At 47.4% G+C, this 19,378-nt stretch overlaps 1 protein-coding gene across 4 annotated transcripts in view; it reads right to left on the reverse strand.

Moving 5' to 3' along the window:
* The window catches only part of tiam2a (TIAM Rac1 associated GEF 2a), an 82,643-nt gene that overhangs the window by 10,012 nt on the left and 53,253 nt on the right, over positions 1 to 19,378 (reverse strand). For all 4 annotated transcript variants that reach the window (XM_080870979.1, XM_080870977.1, XM_080870978.1 and 1 more), the window contains exons 9-15: positions 16,882 to 16,938; positions 11,704 to 11,880; positions 11,128 to 11,232; positions 10,956 to 11,034; positions 10,781 to 10,870; positions 10,479 to 10,697; positions 8,499 to 8,593 (exon numbers count right to left, since the gene is read on the reverse strand). In XM_080870979.1, the coding sequence (XP_080727105.1) occupies positions 8,499 to 8,593; positions 10,479 to 10,697; positions 10,781 to 10,870; positions 10,956 to 11,034; positions 11,128 to 11,232; positions 11,704 to 11,880; positions 16,882 to 16,938 (822 nt within the window). The remainder of the gene's footprint in view (positions 1 to 8,498; positions 8,594 to 10,478; positions 10,698 to 10,780; positions 10,871 to 10,955; positions 11,035 to 11,127; positions 11,233 to 11,703; positions 11,881 to 16,881; positions 16,939 to 19,378) is intronic.

Here is a 19,378-nt window from a genome sequence, read left to right on the forward strand (position 1 = left end):
ATTCCAAGTGAATGGCATGATGTAGCATTGTAATCTGTGGCCAGTCACAAAAAAATCAGCAGGAGCTGATAAATGCCAGTAATAGCAGGTTCCAGTCCGCTGCACAGCAACACAGCACGGCAGGACAGCCAAGACGCCAAACAAAACAGCTGCTCAGCACTCTCTGCCTCCTCGTGCATGTGCTGCTATTTAAAATATTGCATAAGCAAGCAGTCAGTCGCAGCTCCCTCTCAAAACTGTGCAGTAACAGACGTGGATCGATAAAACCTTCATTTTGTCACTACAGAACCGATACGCTGCCAGGAAGTGTGTGAGAGCTCACCCGAGTCACGCATCTTCTCACAGTGTGTGTGAGGTACGACCCGTAACCCCCCAGCACCACCTCCGCCCATTCCCAGGGAGACCGCAGATAATAAAGTCTGCCATTAATAAGCTTGCGACTCATCAGCTAGCTCATTATAACATGGTCACTCCAGAGACGGCCCTCCAATACTCCAGCAAAGACTGTGTGTGTGTGTGTGTGCGCGTGTGCAAAGACTGAAAAAGAGAGAAGAAAAAGGGAAGGGGGAAAAATTCCTCTCCATGCCCTTTATGTATGTCTGGGCTAAGCCTCTTTCAAGTGATCCACCTCCCACTGTAGCTCCACTCTGGAGGTCTTTGAATGTGGGCTGATAATTATGAGGGGACTTGAAGTCTCCCTGTGCTCTGATGTAGGGACTAATGTTCCTAGTGGAGAGCACAACACAAGATGCACTCATGCTGCAGACATACCTGTATAAATGTTTGCAGTGAGAACCACAGCAACGCAGCAGTAATGCTGCTCACAAATAGCATTTTTCTTTAGCTAAAGCTAGCATCATGTCATATTGAGCATGTTTGAGGTGACAGGAAACATTTAATGCGACTGTGCGCGTGTCATTTAGCATTTAAACGCTTTCAAATCTGAAGCGATTCAAAGAAACACGAGGATATTGGAACATAAGTAGAGCTGTTGACACAGGCTATCCCTTTAAAGATCATAAAATCCACCTCCAGCACTGATGCTGCTGCCACACACACACACAGCACCAGTCAGCCTTCATTCACTGATACACGCTTTGGGAGAACTCCATAATGCACCATGGAGGCAGACGGTGGGGGGGCTGCCTGAAGGAAACACAAAGGTTGAAGGATATCAGCAGGACATATTCATCAAACAGCCCGCTAGTATCTCCAGACAGGAGAGAGCATCCTTGTGCAGACAGATAACTGTGTTTTATTTCAGCTCTGGCACCCGAAGGTGAGGTTTGCCCAGGTCTTTAGAGACCTCCATTCAAGTGCCGACTTGATTCTTGTTACACACCCACACACACAAACGAGATGATGGAGGAGCCGGGTGAGGTGGGGGGAGGAGGGGAAAACACTTTCAGCTCTCACACAGGTCGCTTAGTAAGATTTTCATCAACGCTAATGACGGACGGAGCGTGATGAGAGAAGGAAAGCTGGTGGGTGGACGCCACGCAGTCATGACTCGGGAAATGCATTCGCCTCACAACAATCCCACCGACACAGCCTGACAGCTAGCCCAAATAACCAATTAAGAGCTGAGGACGTGAACCAGCAGAGGCGGGAGAAAAGCCAGGGAGCGCCACGGAAAACAAGCGGATCTGACAGCGCTGCTGTGAATTCCTGATCAGGTTTTCTTGCTGACAGGTGTCAGCCGGGGATAGTGTTTCGACTTCTGCTCAAACCAATTTGGAGAAGAATTCTTCTTATTTTGTCTGTGATGCATTTCCAGCTGCATTTCTTTTTATTTCCGCTCGTCTGCCAGCTGTCCGTTTCCTAGATCCTCGAAATCAAAGCCAGAGATTTTAATTCCAACGTCAAGTCAAATAAAAACACTTTACTGTCAATCCAAACATCCCAAACACAACAATCAAGCACAACCTACACCTAGTTTCCTTCTCCAGCGAAGCCAGACTACATCTGTTTAAATGTTTAATCCTGATGGCTCTAAAATCTCCTACTGAAGCTCATATTTTAAGGTTTAAACATCCACTACCTCTCCCAGTCTGCGAGTCACCATGACGAGCAGTCTGTAGAGCAGCCTCCATGCTGCCGTGGCCTGCTGTTGGGTCCTGCGGGCGAGCGAGCAGCTCTTCCTGCGTAGCCGGCCTCCTCTGGACATTGGCATAACAGCTCGGAGAGAGTGAGCTCTGAAGTTTACTTGACCTGCCTCGATTCTTTTTTTAATTCCCTCTGATGATCAGTCAAATACCCTCATCAACTTTCCTCCTCCTTCTTCTTCTGCGGTTTCTCTTTAGCTCGCCGTTGCCCGTCTCTCCATCAGGCCCAAGTCAGAACCCTCAGACTTCAGTGCACCTCAGCCTCTGGGGCGGAGTGGCCACTGGTCTGTGAGCGTAGGCAGAGAAAAAGTGCTTGCTGCCTGCTTGTTTTGCATATCAGTCCGTAGCGGACGGTCTGGCCACTTGGCCTGTGGGGGAATTTCTCCTCCAGGAGCTATTACTCTCTGTCGCCGCGTATCAGCGTTGCTCTTCCGATGTCTCTACCGCCACAGACTGCCATCCATCCTACTTCCTTTTGTCCGTTTGCCTCCAGATATGCCTCCTGCTTCTTCCTCTCCTGTTCGGCTCCAGGTGACCTCGCTGGTGTGATTTCCAGAGAGCTGAATTGAGAGGCTGGGGGCTGTATCTGGGTCCAGTCTCTCAATAGCGACAGTACAATGCAGACTGTTCTGGCTTGTTACCTCTACACACACAGGAATGGCTGACTCAAAACTGGGAGGCTCTGAGCGGGTGGGGGTAACAGTGCAGGAATGTTAACTATGGCCTCGTACAAGAATAAAACATGACATGCATCGCTCGCTCGCGGGCTACTACATGTGGACAGAAATAAACAGATGCTGGATGGTTTTAACAACAAACTATAATGGAACCATTTTTCTCACCTCACTCGGGTAAATAAATGTAAGGGATTACAATTAGGAAGGTTAGTTATTGTCCTATAGCTTCCTGCTACTGTTCTTTTACTTCTACTTGCACTGCAGCTTCCTGCCTGGTTGTAAAATGCTGTGTAAATGCAGTATAGACGTGTAAGACACCAAATTGCATCTAACACTGCAGACCTGCGTTTCAAGTTCTGCCAGTAGGTGTGTGGAATCACAATCAGTTCTCAGGTCCTCGATGATTTTGTAGTAAACGTGACATGAACATCTCATTTTGACTCATGGTGGCGGCGCACAGCGGGAGGGGAGCGGTGGAGGAGAAAGGGAACGGCATCTGACAACAGTTCGCAGCCTGATGCAAACCAAGGCTGTGGCGCTTCCTCTTTCGCAACTTAACCCCCAGCTGTTGCTCGTTGGGCAAGTTTGTCTGCAAAGCCTTCACACCAAACTTCCCAGTTTTTTTAAGCAGGCAATCATCATCAGCTAGAGCAGAGCTTCTAGATACAGCTAATCACCTGCTTTCAGTCCTCGTCTTATATATTTGCACCAGACTCAGTGAATGCATAATAACAGACGTCTTCCTGCCAAGCCCAGATTTGAGCAGGAGCATCCTCGGCTTTGGCATATCGGGACTAAACTTTACAAACTGCACCAAACGAGATTAAGTTCTGTTTAAATTTGGACTCCTCTCACCCCGCGGTCATCCGTCTACGTCCTCAGTCTCCTTAAAGAGACAGTGTTTTCAGTTCGTGTGCACATCCACATGCACGTACAATATTTTTTATATTGAGTAAGCTAGTAAAGCATGCCGCTGCATAATTAAGTCTCACTTATTTTCTCCAAGTCTGGGCAAAAACACTTGGAGAAAACAAAAGAAAAAGAAAACACAGCTGAGCTCTGTCAGAGTGGGAGGATGCAAGATAAACACTAAACAGCATCTCTATCTCCCTTTTAATGCTCCGATGGAGTCATTATGTACAGAGCTCAGTCTGCCTTGCAGATGAAACGTTGCTCAAATCAAAGGAGAAGCCTTGCGCTTTACCGGCGGAGGAGCCCCATCTTTGCAGGAATAAACAAACAAATGCGGGGAGAGAGGAGATAAGGAGGAGGGCATGAAAAACAGGCGTGTCCCCGGGGCTGGCGTCAAGCATCCTTCAAAAGAAACAGCCTTGTCATGACACCGTGAGGCCGAGAAAGAGAGCGCGCGAGAAAGAGCGGAGGCCTGTGGCCGGTGGGCAGGCCGGTGATTCATTTGCCGTGTTAGTGGGCTATAGTGCCACCATGCCATCTTCTTTTCAAAGCTCAATAAAAGAAGACGCGCACTCATAAATCAAACAGAGCAGAGGGGAGGAGAGAGAAATACGAGCGGGGAGGGCCGGCCCCGTCGCGCTCCGCTCGAGCCCATTTACGCCTTTTATTATTCATCCTAAACAAATATTATTCCGCCAAGTCTCCGAGGACTTTGAGAGAGGATTGTGTTTTAATAATGAAGCCAGCTTCACATTAAAACACCCGTTCTGCTCAGCCCCCGAGGCTATTCACATGCACTCCACTGCATTAAAGCCAGAAGACAAAGTAATGCCACGACTCTATGCTGTTCCCTCTCAAAGGGATGCCCACAACTGAATAAAAGGTTAAGTGGCGATGCTTGTTGCTGATGTTAAACACCTCTCGATGACAAATAATTCACAGTAATGGCAAACGTCGTTCTCTAGACCGCATCCGACCCAGAAAAGACTCTGTGTGAATCAGAAGCAAAGGATCCACGATACAGCAACAAAGACAGCAACTACTTATCAACAAGTAACACTGCAAGTACACTCCCAACATAGCATTAACGCTGGGAAGACACTATCCCAGTGTATCCCAACACTATGACTCTTTACCTTCTTCCACCTGCCGTCACCACGAGCCTAAAACAGAGCTGCAAGCACACGTTGTTTCATTACTGCTAAGAGCCTCTGACAGTAAAACTACTCCATGCTTGCATTTGTTAGATTATTTTTACTGCACACAGAGGGATGTGGGCTGGTTGTGTGAAACTTTGCAGCTTAAAGTGTGAAGAGTCTGTACTATCAGCCATCCCAGCCCCACACAGAAAACCACGAGCCCATCCGCCCACAGTTACCGGCTGTTTGCCTTCCTTGGAGTCTCTCTGGCAGGACAAGCAGGCGGTCAGGTCCTGGACCACGCAGGACAGCTTGTCTTTCAGGAGCCGTCCCAGCCTGAGAAGCGCAGATCCTAAGAACGGGGATTTTTCCTCAGCTTTGCAGCCAAACGGCCAGAACCAGCAGCAGCACATGGCTGCGACTGCGCCCAAGGCCTGAACCAGCGACCGACCCCTCTGAAGCAGCTCAAATAAGATGGTGAGGCAAAGGCATGGCCGGGGATCCTCATCCTTTTCTGCTAATGCCATGGCCATGCTGGGTCATTGTGCATCGGGATCCCATTTGCTTCCTCAGTCACTCAGTTTTTATCTCCACGTCTGGAAGTTCTTACTGTGGAGTGGACTGAGCAGGGGAAGGCTAGCATTAACTGTGCTGACAGCAGTAAGCCTAGATTATTAGTATGCTCGTGGCCAGATGGCGGCTTAGTCATAACACACAAGCACTTCCACAAATTACCCACACCTACCCACCCCTCACACACACGTCTGCTCAAGTTTAGAGGGGGGTGACGGTAGCTTCAAGGAAAACAAAATCATCTGTGAAGAAGAAGATACAACCTCACATCTGCAGGCATGTGCCAACGTTTTGAAGTTTGGGATCCATGATAAGAGGGGAGAACTGAAACATCCTCCTCACAAGCTTTTAAAACATATTAAAACACCTCAGACTCGTCCAGCCCGCAGACAGGTGCCAGAGTCCAGAGAGCTGAAGAGTAAAGATGTGAACAAACGGTGCGAGCCTGCTTATTACTCAACTTAATAACATCACTGCCTGAATCAAGCCAAATCTCGCTGCACTGACATCCAGACAGAGCATGGCTCCAGTCATAGCGCCCTTCATAAGTCCATTCAAATGCTCTTAGTGAAATGTCTCGTCTGGACAAATGCAAAGAAGCTTAATATGTCTGTCCGCTGTTTAACCTTTGGTTTAATGCAAAAGATGACTGTCTGCTTTGCTTTGCATTGCATCAAACACAAACCGCAGAATTTATTATGTCATCGTTCATATACAAGGACACATATACAATACACCTGAGCTCAAAGCTGCACTGACTGGTCCGTTTCCTTATTGATTATTTTAACCGCAGTTTTCCCAATAAGTGAAAGAAGTCGATTAAACCCTCAGAACAAACTTGGGAAACTTGAATTTAAATGATTTTAATCAATCACTTGCATGCGGACTGGTGTCATGTGGTGAAACCAGATTACTTCCCACGTCCTTCCATCTGTCTAATGGGATTGCACAGCATCCTATAGATGCTTATGTTCTAGCGCAGCAGCGCGGCGGTTAGCGCCGACGCATCACATGCAGTCCGGGGCCTTTCTGTGTGGAGTTTGGATGTTCTCCAGTGGGGTTAGGTCATTCTCTATTGACTGTAGGTGTCAATGGTTTTCTGCGGCAGATTGACTACCTGTCCTGCGAGAGCTGGGATAGGCTCCGCCTCCCCCCTGCAATCGTCTGCAAGCAGAAGAAACTGAACGGACGATGTGCGAGAATCTGCCGATCGAGGCTCCGCTCACGTCTTTCAGACCACTTTAGTTCACTTCGTCTGCTGAGTGGCTCAGCTCATTATGGTACAACAACACTGTTAAACCGATTGCAAAGGCGCTCACCATCCAAACGTTTCATTAAATAATAGAAACAATCATTAACTCAACGGTAAACAAAGCCGTTAACTTTGCCTGGTAAGCGTTTCAGCTCACACACACACACACAAATTGGACTGCAATAGACTAATTAATCAAAAACGATCAGTCAGGTTGAGGCAGCTGATCGCATGTGTGACAAGAGGCTTGAAATTGGTCCTTCCCTTCCATCAATCTCTATCGACTCTGCGAGCAGCGTGTGCATGCACGTGTGCAGCTCTGTGCTGATGCATGGCCGGTTTTCTACCCGGTGACTCGATTTCTTTCTGCACGCCCTGGAGAACAAACTGATGGCTGCGCGTTGATTAAATCCTTCTGTGCGCAGCAGCAAAAATCTGATTTACCAGCACCGATATCTCACCCTGTATTTTATTTCTTTTTAATTTCCTTCACAGTGGTTGATTCCCACCGATGCAGAGGGGGAGCCCTTTTCTCCTTTTTCGTGGCAATGTGCACACATCCAGTGGCACGAGTGACACGGACACGCACACACTCATAAACCTCCCTCTCTCGCGCACAGCCGCACACCTTCCCATCTTCCATTCGTTCCTTGGGAAAACAGAAACGGCAGGGAGCTGAGCAGCAGTGGTGCAGTGCAGATCCCAGCAACAGGACTGACTCATGTCGCCGGGCAAACAACAAGAGACGAACAGAGAGGAAACGACAGCAAGAGTCCACCTCCCGGCTGACCTCGGGTCAAACACGTGGCAGCTACGATTAACGTTTTTTACAAACATGTCGCCTGTATCGCCATCAATGATGCCTGCTCCCTTTTTCCATTTAGTCTGCATTACATAATGAGCAACTTGCCAAACATGCACTCGCAATCGCAGCAGCGACGACTATACACAGCTTTGAAGGGCATTAAATATTAGCCGAATGATGCAAGAGGAGGTGAACATGCACGAATACGTTTAGGCTTCCAGCCATGGCTGCATCATTAACACACGGCTTTTTGCTGTGACCACACACACTCATTACTGCCCTCAATAAACACCGGCACACAAATCTTCCCGTATTACATTATCACATCACTGAAGCGTAATTCCCAGCGGAACAGGCTCGCGGTTTAATGACTTCAATAAAGTTGGTTTGCATATCAAAAACCTGAGTAGATATTGAGCGACCAATAGGACAGAAATAGGCGCACAATCTGCCATAACTCAGAAGGGACAACTGTTTGGCACATTTACAGATATGAGATATTCCTCTAAAGTGGCCTGAAAGGAAGTGTTGCATTAACTGTAGCGTGCTTAGAACAAAAACAGGACTCTTACGGCTAACGAATGCATGACGAGAAGGAAAAGTCTGCATGTAACAAGCAGGGTAGCTCTTAATAAAATGGTGCATGTGCACGGTTAAGTGAATGACAGGAGAAGCGTTCTCTTCAGAGGATTTGGCTTTGCCCCCAGGCGTGCTTGTCCTCATGTGCATGTAGACACATGTGAGTGTGTGTTTGTGCAGGAGGCAGTGGGAGTGTGACACAGCCTCCCCTCTCAGTCTGCATGCCGTCTGCGTGACAGTAATAAGCTGTGTTTATACCGGTGGCTACGATTGAGTATCCTAATTATGGAAATGCTGAGGATTGGTGCCAGTCTGGTTTCTGACAGCCCCGCAGCTTCTGCTGAGAGTGGGCACAAACACAGCACAGACAGTTTCACTCACACAGACCTGGAAGGAAAGACGGGCACAGAGTGTGGATGTTTACACGTCTTTTTTTCGCACTCGGGCCCCTCCTACCTTGCTGTGCTGAACAGGCCTGTGTGCGCAGTGGGAGCGACCATCCTCCAGTCCTACGTACAGAGATTCGCCACCGCCAGCTGCAGTACAAACATCTGGAAAGAGAGATTGTGGAGAGACAGAGAGTCAGCATGCGTCTATTTGTGTTTGATGGTGTTTTAAGCTCATACCGCCCCTTGAAGCGCATCCTTCTTCTAACCCACAAAGCACAAACAATGCAGACGAGAGTCGGTCTGAAACCACTGTGGGCGACTTTGTCGTGTACACAACTTAAATATGTCTCCAAACTAAAAACACCAAGGGCATTCAGTTACCCAGAAAAGCAAAAAAGCACACGCCTGGAAATCCTAATTAAAGACTCAGTTATCTCTTTCCTTGCTCGACTGGGAAAAAAAACAACAACTCTGGAGATAAAGTTTGCTGCTAGTCCAGCCTGAAAAATGTCTGCAAATAATATTTGCATCATTACAGCATGACAAACAGATAAACAGTGTTTTGAAAATAATTTTTCAGCCTCCTTCTGGTTAAAATTCAAGATCTGGAGGACATGCTCTCTAGCAGCTGGCACATGCAAGATTTCTGATTGTCGACCGGGAGGCAGGCCAAAGTGTCGGCGGGAAACAAAAGAAAACTTCTGGGCCTCCCATTGAGCCGAACTTGGCATTTTTTAAGCCGGCAATCATCATCAGCCAATGTCTGATAGCTAGGCCGCAATTTCTAAATATATCTAATCATCTGCTGTCGCTTCTCTCGTCTCGTACATTTGCATCAGGCTAAATGAACGCCAGATGACAGACGTCTTCCTTCTAGGAACGCCATGGTGAAATCCTTTTGTAATTCATGTCAGACAAGTGTTAATTCCCCCACTGAGGGCACATACCTCCCTGCCTCTTTATCAGCCTGCCTGGGATCATGTGCCCTCTAGAGACGGAGCGGGAAAACTGCAGGCGCTTTGATGGCACCATTTGCAGTAATGAGGTCTTCAAGTCATTAATCCCTTTGTGTTCAATTACGGCCGCAGTGGAGGAAACGCTAATGAATTATTATCATTAAGATGACACTCAAGACTGTTTTTGTGCAATGAAATGCAATAAAAGCGACACAAAATGATATGCACATCTTAAAGGAGGTTTTGCTACACAACTTCTTCTTTTGTCTTGCAATGACTGCAGTTTTATTACATATGACTCAAAATAACATCAGCCATACTATTTCTTTATTATGTTCCTTACCTTGAAATCAAGAGCTGAACAACAATCGGATATTTTTCTCTTCCAGCTGGGGATCAGCTGTGCTGACACGGACGCCCTGCTCTGCTCTGACACCTCGTCTGCACCGTGAGACTAAACCAGGCTGACAGCACTCTATACATCCACAGCAGTAATGAGCCCTCTGCGGTCAAAAGCCCCTCCCGGCCCTTCCTCTCCTCCAGAACACACAGAGCTGTGAAACATCATCTAGAGCCCCCCCCCTTTCTACTCGTTTAACTCGGGGAAGTGGAGCTATTAACTGAAACGGAAACGTAGTGACAGCACTCCCACCGCTTACTGGTAACAACAAGCAACAGCTCACCACTAATAACTCTGAGGTTCAAATAAACAGTAAATTCTAAAGAAGCATGGATTCTCGGATGTCACAACAATAATGCTGCCTAGATGATGGATTACAAAGATAAGAAGCGACTGTAGAAAAAGAGGAAAGAAAAACTGGAACTTTGCGGTTTCTGAGTTCTGCACAATGACACCGAATGTTTTTAGCAGAAGTAACATTTGCACATTCATACTCAGAACTGTGAAAGTGAAACTGTACGTGTCACCCTTCAACTTGTGCCACCATTTGTGTCACATAAGGTTTCAATACCAGCGTCTCTTTCTATTCTACTGTTAGCTGTTTGCAGTAAGTAAAGCTAATGTCCGATAATGACTCCATCTACATGAACGTGTGTGTGTTCAACTGTACGTTTGCGTCTGATTAAAGCACCTGAGGACGACTTGGCTCGGTGGTGTTTACTTCGAACTTCCTGGCTGTGTTTAGTGGGAGGAGCCAGATGGTCAGAGGTCACAGGTGGCAGCACGGGGCCCTCCCGCCTCAGGCTCAGGTGCACAGTTTGTTCAGCAAACAGCATTTGGATCAATGCCAGGTCCAGACCGGGGACGCACCGACCATTCAGGACCAGGATCTCATCGCCAGGACGCAGACCTGCTCACACGGGCAAACTCGTTTCAGAAAAGCCACGCCGATCTCAAACGTGACGCTCTTATTGGTCATTTCTAGATCGGCACCTTCATTGAAGGCCAGGCCATCAGGGAGCACTTCGCTGACAAAAACCCTGCTGTTCTTCTGGCTGTCTGCGTATCCTGTTACTGCAAAACCTGCCAGGAGGATTCAACCGGAGGATTACATAAAGGATCACGACATAAACTACAAACACGATTCGCCCAAACGTGCCCGACTCACCGAAGTCGCCGCTGCCGCTCTGCCTGCTCATGTGCAGCGTAAACACATTAGCCGGGACCACCTCCAACTGATCATTGACCTGCGGGGCAATATTAAACAAATCAATACACATTATAGAAAGAGCGGATAAATGAAGTGTTCGTGTGGGATCATGCGTGTTTCCCCTTCTCACCACATCACGGAGGAGCTCTCCGGGAGCCACGTATCGAACCTCCACGTGCTGCCCCGCTCGCCTGTGCAGTCGGAGGCAGTGCGCGCCCGGGTCCAGCTGTTTCACCTGTTTACACAGGAGCCTATAAATGCTTAGCAGACGGCACGCACAAAAATCATCCCACATATTTCCGCACCAGTACTTCGCCACACAGCTGCTGTGTGGCCCGAGGTGGGAATTACTCAGACTTTCCATGTAGTGATGGGAAATTTGCAGTAAACAAAAAAATGTTTCGCCTAAGAAATTGCATGCATGTTGTTTTTGCATGTGTGAGCCCATGCATCTGCAGCCATTCAGGGGGGGCTGTGTGAAGTGTGTAATGAATTGGTGTCATTTCAAACCCTCGGGGACATAATGCAATCAAATCTGCTGCAACAGCTGTTTGAGGCCAGATTATCTGACCATTACTGAGGCTGTTCTCGATGGAGCTAAGAAGCTTTGCATATATGAAACATTCAAATGTTTTTTTGCTAAAACAGTCACAGGAATATTATCGTCTGATTTTTGTCAAATGGCATAATTTCTTTGAAACTCAACCTTGCACGCTGCACAGAGAAGGTCAGCAGCTGCCTGGTCTCTTCTGATGGGAACTTGGACCGTCAGCCCGTCTGGCATGTAGACACACATCAGCGCATCTGCGGCACTGCTGACGCTGTCCCAAAGACCGCCCTCGGGGGGCGACATGGAGTATATACTCGTCAGCACGTCCAGCCTCTGTGTAGGTGCAGAGAGGGGCATGAAGGCAGGATGCAGTGAGAGGTGGGTGAGGACCGTTAGATGGAGCAGAGAGGAAAGAGAATACGGGGGAGAGGGAGGTAAACAAAGAGAGGAGAGAGAGAGGAGACTTTGAGCAACAACACACAAATCAATACAGGTCCATTAGTCTAAATGCTTGGCTGTGGATCAAGTGGCAGAGCAAAGATGTCATACAATTAGCCTTTCAGAAATTCATCTGACATCACAGACGGCAGTTGCTCCATATAATAGTCATCATAATGACCGTGTACAGGATTGGCAAGCGTCGAGTGCTGGGTCTAGACGTCCCGATGATATCGCCGCAGTTCTCCCGGACTTTTTCTTCTAAAACAACCACAGGAGTCATTTGGACTGAGGTGAAGTGCGGGGGGGACAATTTATATCGGAATCACTCAAACTTTCAGGAGGTAATTATGTGCTGCATTATTTGCGGGATTAAGAGTGAGTGGGGTATTAAGGCGGGGGCGGGTTGGCCTCACAGGCGGCCATTTAGGGGTTTTGGTCGCGACTCTGTGTCTCTGGAGGAAAAACGCCACAGCTGCGATGTGGAGCTGCGGGGCTGTGGGAGACGCCACGGTGCAGCCCGAGACCACAATTATCAGAGCTCTGGATCACGAGTGACGGCTCAGTCGCAGCAAATGTAGTGAAACACGCGGGTGGAAGAAGCCTGTGATTCAGCACTTCTGACACAGACGATATGAAACGTGCTGGTTAAACTCAGACATGAGACCAAGAGGGATAATTGCTTTAGTGAATAGGTTGGGATATAAAGCGCAGTTTCAGATGCATTATGGCATGATAAAATAAAGCGTGGTGTGTGCCTGTCTGAGGCTTTCTGTCTGCTCTGCATGTGTGTGAGCTTTTCAGTCCGTTCCAGAGTCGAGCTGCCTGGTGAATCACCTCAAGAGGAAAAAGACCTTTTTTTCCTGCCAGACAGAAGGCCTAAAGGGACGAGCTACAGTCTCTGATTCAGAGCATCAGTTTGCTCCACACACACACACACACACACACACACACACACACACACACACACACACACACACACACACACACACACAAACATTTCCACCTTAATGTCCTTTTGATTAGCCAAAAAAAAAAAAAAGAGCCACCTGTGTTCCTCCTAAAAATGTTTCCGTCTGCATGAAGGAACACAAGGTGCTGCTTCAACGCCCACTTCTGTCTGCAGCTTTATAGATGTCAGGTCACACTCACAACCTGAGGATGGAAAAAAAAAAGGCCGACATGGTTGCGTAAATGTCCCGTTTGTGTCCCGGTGTGACTGCAAAACCAAAAACTCTGTCGTCCCGATCAGAGACAGACTAACACTGAACACTCATTCATGGTCAGAGTGCGTTCTAACGGGCCGACGGTTGCCTGGCCAACGCTCCGTGAGCCGCTGCCAGACACGCGCTGCACTTCAACAAGTGCCCTCTGTGGCGAGTGTGCGCGTGCTATTTATGTTTGCGTTCAGCCAGGTCATTCGAGCCAGGGCTTCAACGTTTCCCCTCCAGTGTGGAAATTATTTCGAAGCGAGCGGTCCTCCACCCGAACTTCTAAAGATGGAACAGAGTGGAGTAACGAACGTTTAGTGATGACCGCTGCTGCAGAAGAATAACCATCTCTGTTCCACTTAGCAACATTGTAACACAAATATTACAGTAGTTCCTCAAACAGATAGGAAAAGACTGAAAATTGCCAATCAGGTCTATTTAAAGCGTATTACTCCTTATTTCCTTAAAGCTCCACCCAGCGATCCCCTCCTTTACAGCGCAATGCCACCAGTTTCCACACTCATAACACTACTGACTGTTTCTTAACCCGAATCTTATAACTGAAGAAGGCAAAGACTCGTTTCATTTTACTCTCTTTCACCAGCAGACCTCTCAGTCTCCCTAATAAACGAAACATGGCTGCAGCTGACTAGCTGAGTCTTCATCATCTCACGGCTCTGCATCGTTCGCCCTAAGCTCTTCTGGTCAAGTTGCAATAATGTGAAAGCGTCTTTTTCAAATTCATTTCAAAGAGAATGAAAAGAATAAGTGCTGTAATTCCAAAAACATAACAACTCAACATTTCCTCTTGGTTTGGCGAGAGCATGAGACCAGGGGAGCACAAAACTCTTTCGAGGTCGCCCCTTTTCCTCGATGCTGTTCGTGATATTTCAGGCGAGCACCTTAAGGCACAGTCGGTGTGAGGGGCTCGTACGAATCACTCCTGTGCTTTTTGAAGATAATGTGGTTCTGTTAGCGTGATAATGATGCGACCTTCAGCATGCACTGGAGCAGCCTGCAGCCAGGTGAGAACAACCTGATATATTCGCCTCCAAGTCAGTTCTTTGCTATTCATTTGTGGACTGCACCATCCAGGAAAAATGAAACATAGAAATGTAGCGCGAGGTGAAGAAGACGCTGATGTGGAAAGCAAACCTTACGCTTCTGATTTACCTGGTAATGTTTGTTCCAACCTTCAGCCTTTCTGCTAATAAGGACTGAAATATTAGCCCCGCTATGAACGTTTGTTATATTTCGTTCTTCCTGTAAAACAGAGCAACAATGTTTTAAACACAGCTGTTCCAAACATCCCAGTTTTACTTTAGATATTTACATTATTTTACTTTGCACATTAAACTTGGAAACACACTGATAACTTTTTATGTCCTGATTTTTCAGCATCAACAATTCCTTTCGTCAGCTCACATCTTTGCTGAGGTTTACACTGTGTGTAATAAAAAATGAAAGCACATCATTGGTCAGTCATGATTTGTGCTGTGGCTCAATCAAAGGTCAGTTTTTCAGAGGTCTAATAATATTCACCATCATAATTTCTGTTTTTATCAGATTATAATTCTTTTATTATGTGCAAACATAAATAATCTGTGCTGGGGTGGGCGGGCTCATGATTCTGTCCTAATCTTTATAAAGAACCACTTAGCAGACAGAAGTGACCCAAACTAGGACAAGAAAGCTTTTTATTCCAAAAAGCAGCAGCTGAAGTGCTTTGGTTTGATTAAACAGCTTTCGGGAGTTTCCCCAGGAGGAAGGTACCAACCTTATTTACGGATAAAGCGTCAGGATGGATGGAGTGTGAAAATGCATAAATGAAGTTAAAGCAAAGCTGTTTTAGTAACATAAGAATAAGTAGCAAGGAGTTTTTCCTCCAGCAGTCAAAACACATCAGCTCGCTCTGCTGAGGAGTCTTAATCCACAGCAAAACAAAATCATCCCTGTGCCGTTTTCCACTGCTGGAAGCAGAGGCTGGACCGAGGATGTAAGGAGCCAAGCTCTGCTATGTGAGTTTTAACTTCACACCATACCAAGGCAACTCCAGCAGTGGCAGCTCGAGCCCATACAGATGTTTATCTCACCAACTGAAGGCAACAGCTAAACGTGACCTGCAGAAAAAGCTGGATGGAAAAGACCCACACAGAGAGGACACGACACGCACAAACACAGCAACACAAGGAAGCACAAGAGCGACGCACACCCTTCACTTGAAAGGATTAGTGCAGGATGAGTGCTTATTAGAGTAATTCGAGGGCTTTGAGTCCAAAGCAGCACAATAGGTGCAAAGTCATCAAGACTCAAGACGGAAATGAAGAAGTGTGCATGTTGACAAAAATCAAAGCGGCTGCGCAAACCTCTCTCTTTTCTAACTTCCCACACCGTGAAGCCTTAATCCCCCCGAAAAACAAAACGGATCCCTGCGACGAGCCGCTTTCCTCATTTACGTCCAAACCTGAGAGACTTTGAGTGAAAAGAGCAGAGAAGCTTCCAGCAACATGCATGAAAGCCAGTGTTGTTTCCCCAACACGCTTCCTGCTCAGAGTCCCTTTCTAGGCCCTTAATGAGGGCCGTTTTACACTTGCCACATTGACCACAGACTAATGCTATGAATCACTACATCCTGTGAAACACTGATCTTTATAACACCATTCGTCCTCCGTCTAACGCTATCCATTATACCCATCTGTCAGTGCCACATTTCATCAGGCAGGAAATATTTTGGCTTGCTGGAGCCATCAGGAGGAGGATGGACTGACTCATTACTGCTGCACTAATCTGATACTGTCACCACGCCACCAATCAGTGACCACGAATGTTTAGCTGCGTTTTTCAGGTCTGTTTTGGTCTAAATGAGCTGCTTGCTAACTTTAGCCTAGCCTAGCTTATAAAAGCTTAAAATCTGGCTCCTGTATCTGACTGAAAACTACAACATGCAGTCCAAAAAATTGAGACACAAAACAATGAAATAGAAAGTGAACAATGCAGAAATGGGATTATAATAGGTGGCGTATTTGGATTCTATTTATATTCATGTTGGGAGTTTTAAACTGAAATGGGAATTAAAAAGAGAAGAACATGTGGAAGTTGGAGCCCGGCGAGGTGAGGACCTCAAGCTCGCGCTGCTATTTTACAATTACAGCCCTCAATAACCAGCAAACGCTGGCGTTTTAAAGTCTGGCTGCTCAGATGGCCTGAATTCACACTTGTCAGTCATCCAACGCTTCGCCCATACACACACATACACATTCACATACGACACCATCCTTTAACTCAATTATGGTGTGAATTGGACCCCTGTTCATGCCGGTTTTTCACAGGGCTCCATCCCTCCTGTTAGATATGCTCTCCATTTGTCTTGCAGACACCTGCAGATCAGCATGAAAGGAATCGCTGCTTTGATCCTGGACGTGTAATATACTCAGGCGGACACGTGCGCCTTGTGATCCCAATGTACGCACGCCCAGCGTGTTCAAATATCTTTGCACAGCGAACCATCAAAGCCGCGAAAGACGGCAGAGGTTAAAGTAGCAGCAGACCCGTTTCAACTGCAGCTACTTCCAACTTAAACTAATAATAGTACAGATGAAACTGTGCAACAGGATGCCCGCGACAGATGGCGGGGGAGTTTTTAGGAGATTATTTAAAAAATAAGTTACTGAAATCGGTGACTCACCTCGGTGCTCCTGGGAGGCAGGGCGCACGATTGGCCTCCAGCATCGCTTTCAAAGACCTGAAACCCAGAGACAGACAGTAAGAAGTACAGACAGAGGGGCACCACGCTGACTGACTCATGAGCCATTAGCACCTAGCCATCTCAGCAACACACATATTAAACACACACGGTGCTTTTATGCAGTTAATTAAAAACTACGCATGGCGAGTGCAGCGCTTTGATACTGCTTCCAAACAGGGTCTGTGGCCTTTGAAGGTGCATTGGTGGAAATGTGCAGTGTGTGAGTGAGTGGAGGAAATGTGTGTGTGGACACTGAGTGTTTTCTGTGTAGCAGAGAGATCAAAGGGGGGTGTCTGAAAGCAGAGGGGAGGGCCAGCTCCCACCTATCCGTCTCCACATCAACAAAGTTCTCTGGCTCCTCGAGTCCGTCCTGCCTGTCTGTGATTGGGAGGTGTGTTGCTAACCCTGCGGCCTCAGAACATTTCAACAACTCTATAATACGGCCGTGACAGAGCTATCCGTTATGAGGGCGTGCCTCGAGTCCTCGTTTAAGTGGACTGCAGTTATCAGGCTGTGCTCTGACAGTCTGTCAGCAGGCAGCAGAGACATGACAAGCAGCACAGCCGGCAAATTCAATTCACTATTTTGCTCCCCAAAAAGCTCCGACATGAAGTCAAAGGTGTTTGTTTTTGCTCACAAATTAAAGAGCTCAAGCGGACTTAGAGGGTCTACAGGACCAAGAAAATGTCTTTACAATCACAAAGAAACTTCCAGCTCTTGTTCTGCTAATAAGACTCTGCGTCTCTCCGCAGCATGAGGACGTTTATAAAATAGCTGTAAATGGTGCCGCTTCACTAAAAAAGCCGGCTTATTTTAGAAAGCTTTAACAACTCTTCCACAAATCCTCGGACCTTTCTGGCCTACTTCCCACAAACGACTGGCGGCCAGCTCCTTATGATCCAGAGCTCCGCTAAGGCGGATGAGAGAAGAGAAAAGGGGAGAGCAGGGGGGATGACTTTGGGGGAAGGTTGTGGAGTGTGCCATCAAAGTGGTAAATGGGATTTAGGCTTAGTCAACACACATGAGTCAGTATGGAGACTGTGGGAGAAGCACCGCCAGCTCTGATGATGTTTATGCTCTGAGAAATGGGGGCGGCTGGAGGGGGGAGAGGGACAACAAATGGTGATAGAAATTAGGGAACCGCACAGTTTAAGAGATGGAATAAATTAAGGAGCTTGGAGAGTGTTTTTAAACTGGTAGATGGAGAGAAACCCTTGGAGATGGCACGTTTGGGAGAACCTGAGGAGCGTATGAAGACGTATCACTCGTCAGCCCAACTTGCGGAAATAGCCAAGGAGCCGATGATGTCATGTTTGTGACAGCGACAGTTGAATTTCCCACAGAGAATCACAGAAAACCAAAACTCGTGCCGCACTGACCCCCTCGCTCTGGGAAAAAGATTAAGGAAAATAGCAGATGTCCAGGAAACCCCAGCATTCAGAAAATCCCTCAGAGCGCTTAGCAGCCATTAACTGTTCATGATTAGCCTCTAAGTAAAGACGAAAACACCAGAAAACACTAAAAAAAGAGCTCGTGGGCAAGAGGAAACCGGGGGGGGGGGGGGGGGGGGGGGGGGGGGGGGGGAATAAAAGGAGGCTGTTTAATATTTAGCGTCTTTACACCAACCATCTGCTGGGCTGAGGGAACCGTGGAGAACACCATCTACCACATATGGCTTTTAATAATTCATGTGTGCTGCAGCGCCACCTCGGCCTCCTGCACTGTGAAATGTAACTGGGCCTCATTAGGCCGGCTGGCTGGAGTCCCCCCAGAAAAATAATAACACATACACGCATACCTAGCCGGTGACAGACGTGCGCAAATGCACGAGCATAAATATCACAGAGCAGGTGGCGGGATAGATGAGCCCGACGAGAGCAGGCGAAACAGGACAGGCGGCGTTTTGCTCGTAGTCAGGAGTCGGGGCTCGCCTACCGGAGAGCCGCACTCGGGAAACGTTGGACGCCACGCTGACATTACGGCACAAAGAAACACAAAGTTACATTCCTCTGCTTTATTAGAGTCTCGACTAATGAACAGGGGTCCATAAAATTACACAAGTGTTTCCTTTGGTGATGCTTAAAATAGACCACCAAGGCTAGTCTCCAGGGCCGTATCTGCAGGGTACAGAGCGGTGGATTTCTGTATCAATAAATAACCAGCTTGCATGAGTCTAATTACTAACCTGAGAGGATTTAGATGCCCCCCCAATGCACCTGGGTGAGGAATGCTCCCTTGTGTTTACGTTGATGGGAGGTTTGCGCTCAGCCTTACAGGAAAGCAGGAGGGATGTGAGCTTATGCGCTTTTCATTTAATAAAGACTCCTCTGGGGGAGGAGGGGAAATGTGCAGAGAGCGCTGCGTGACTAAAACAGTCTCTAGCTATTTCTTTCACATTAACAAAGGCACTGCACATGCGAGCGAGCGACGAGCCAGC

The sequence above is a fragment of the Rhamphochromis sp. 'chilingali' genome (genome assembly GCF_963969265.1).
Source record: "Rhamphochromis sp. 'chilingali' genome assembly, chromosome: 21".
Lineage (NCBI taxonomy): Eukaryota > Metazoa > Chordata > Actinopteri > Cichliformes > Cichlidae > Rhamphochromis > Rhamphochromis sp. 'chilingali'.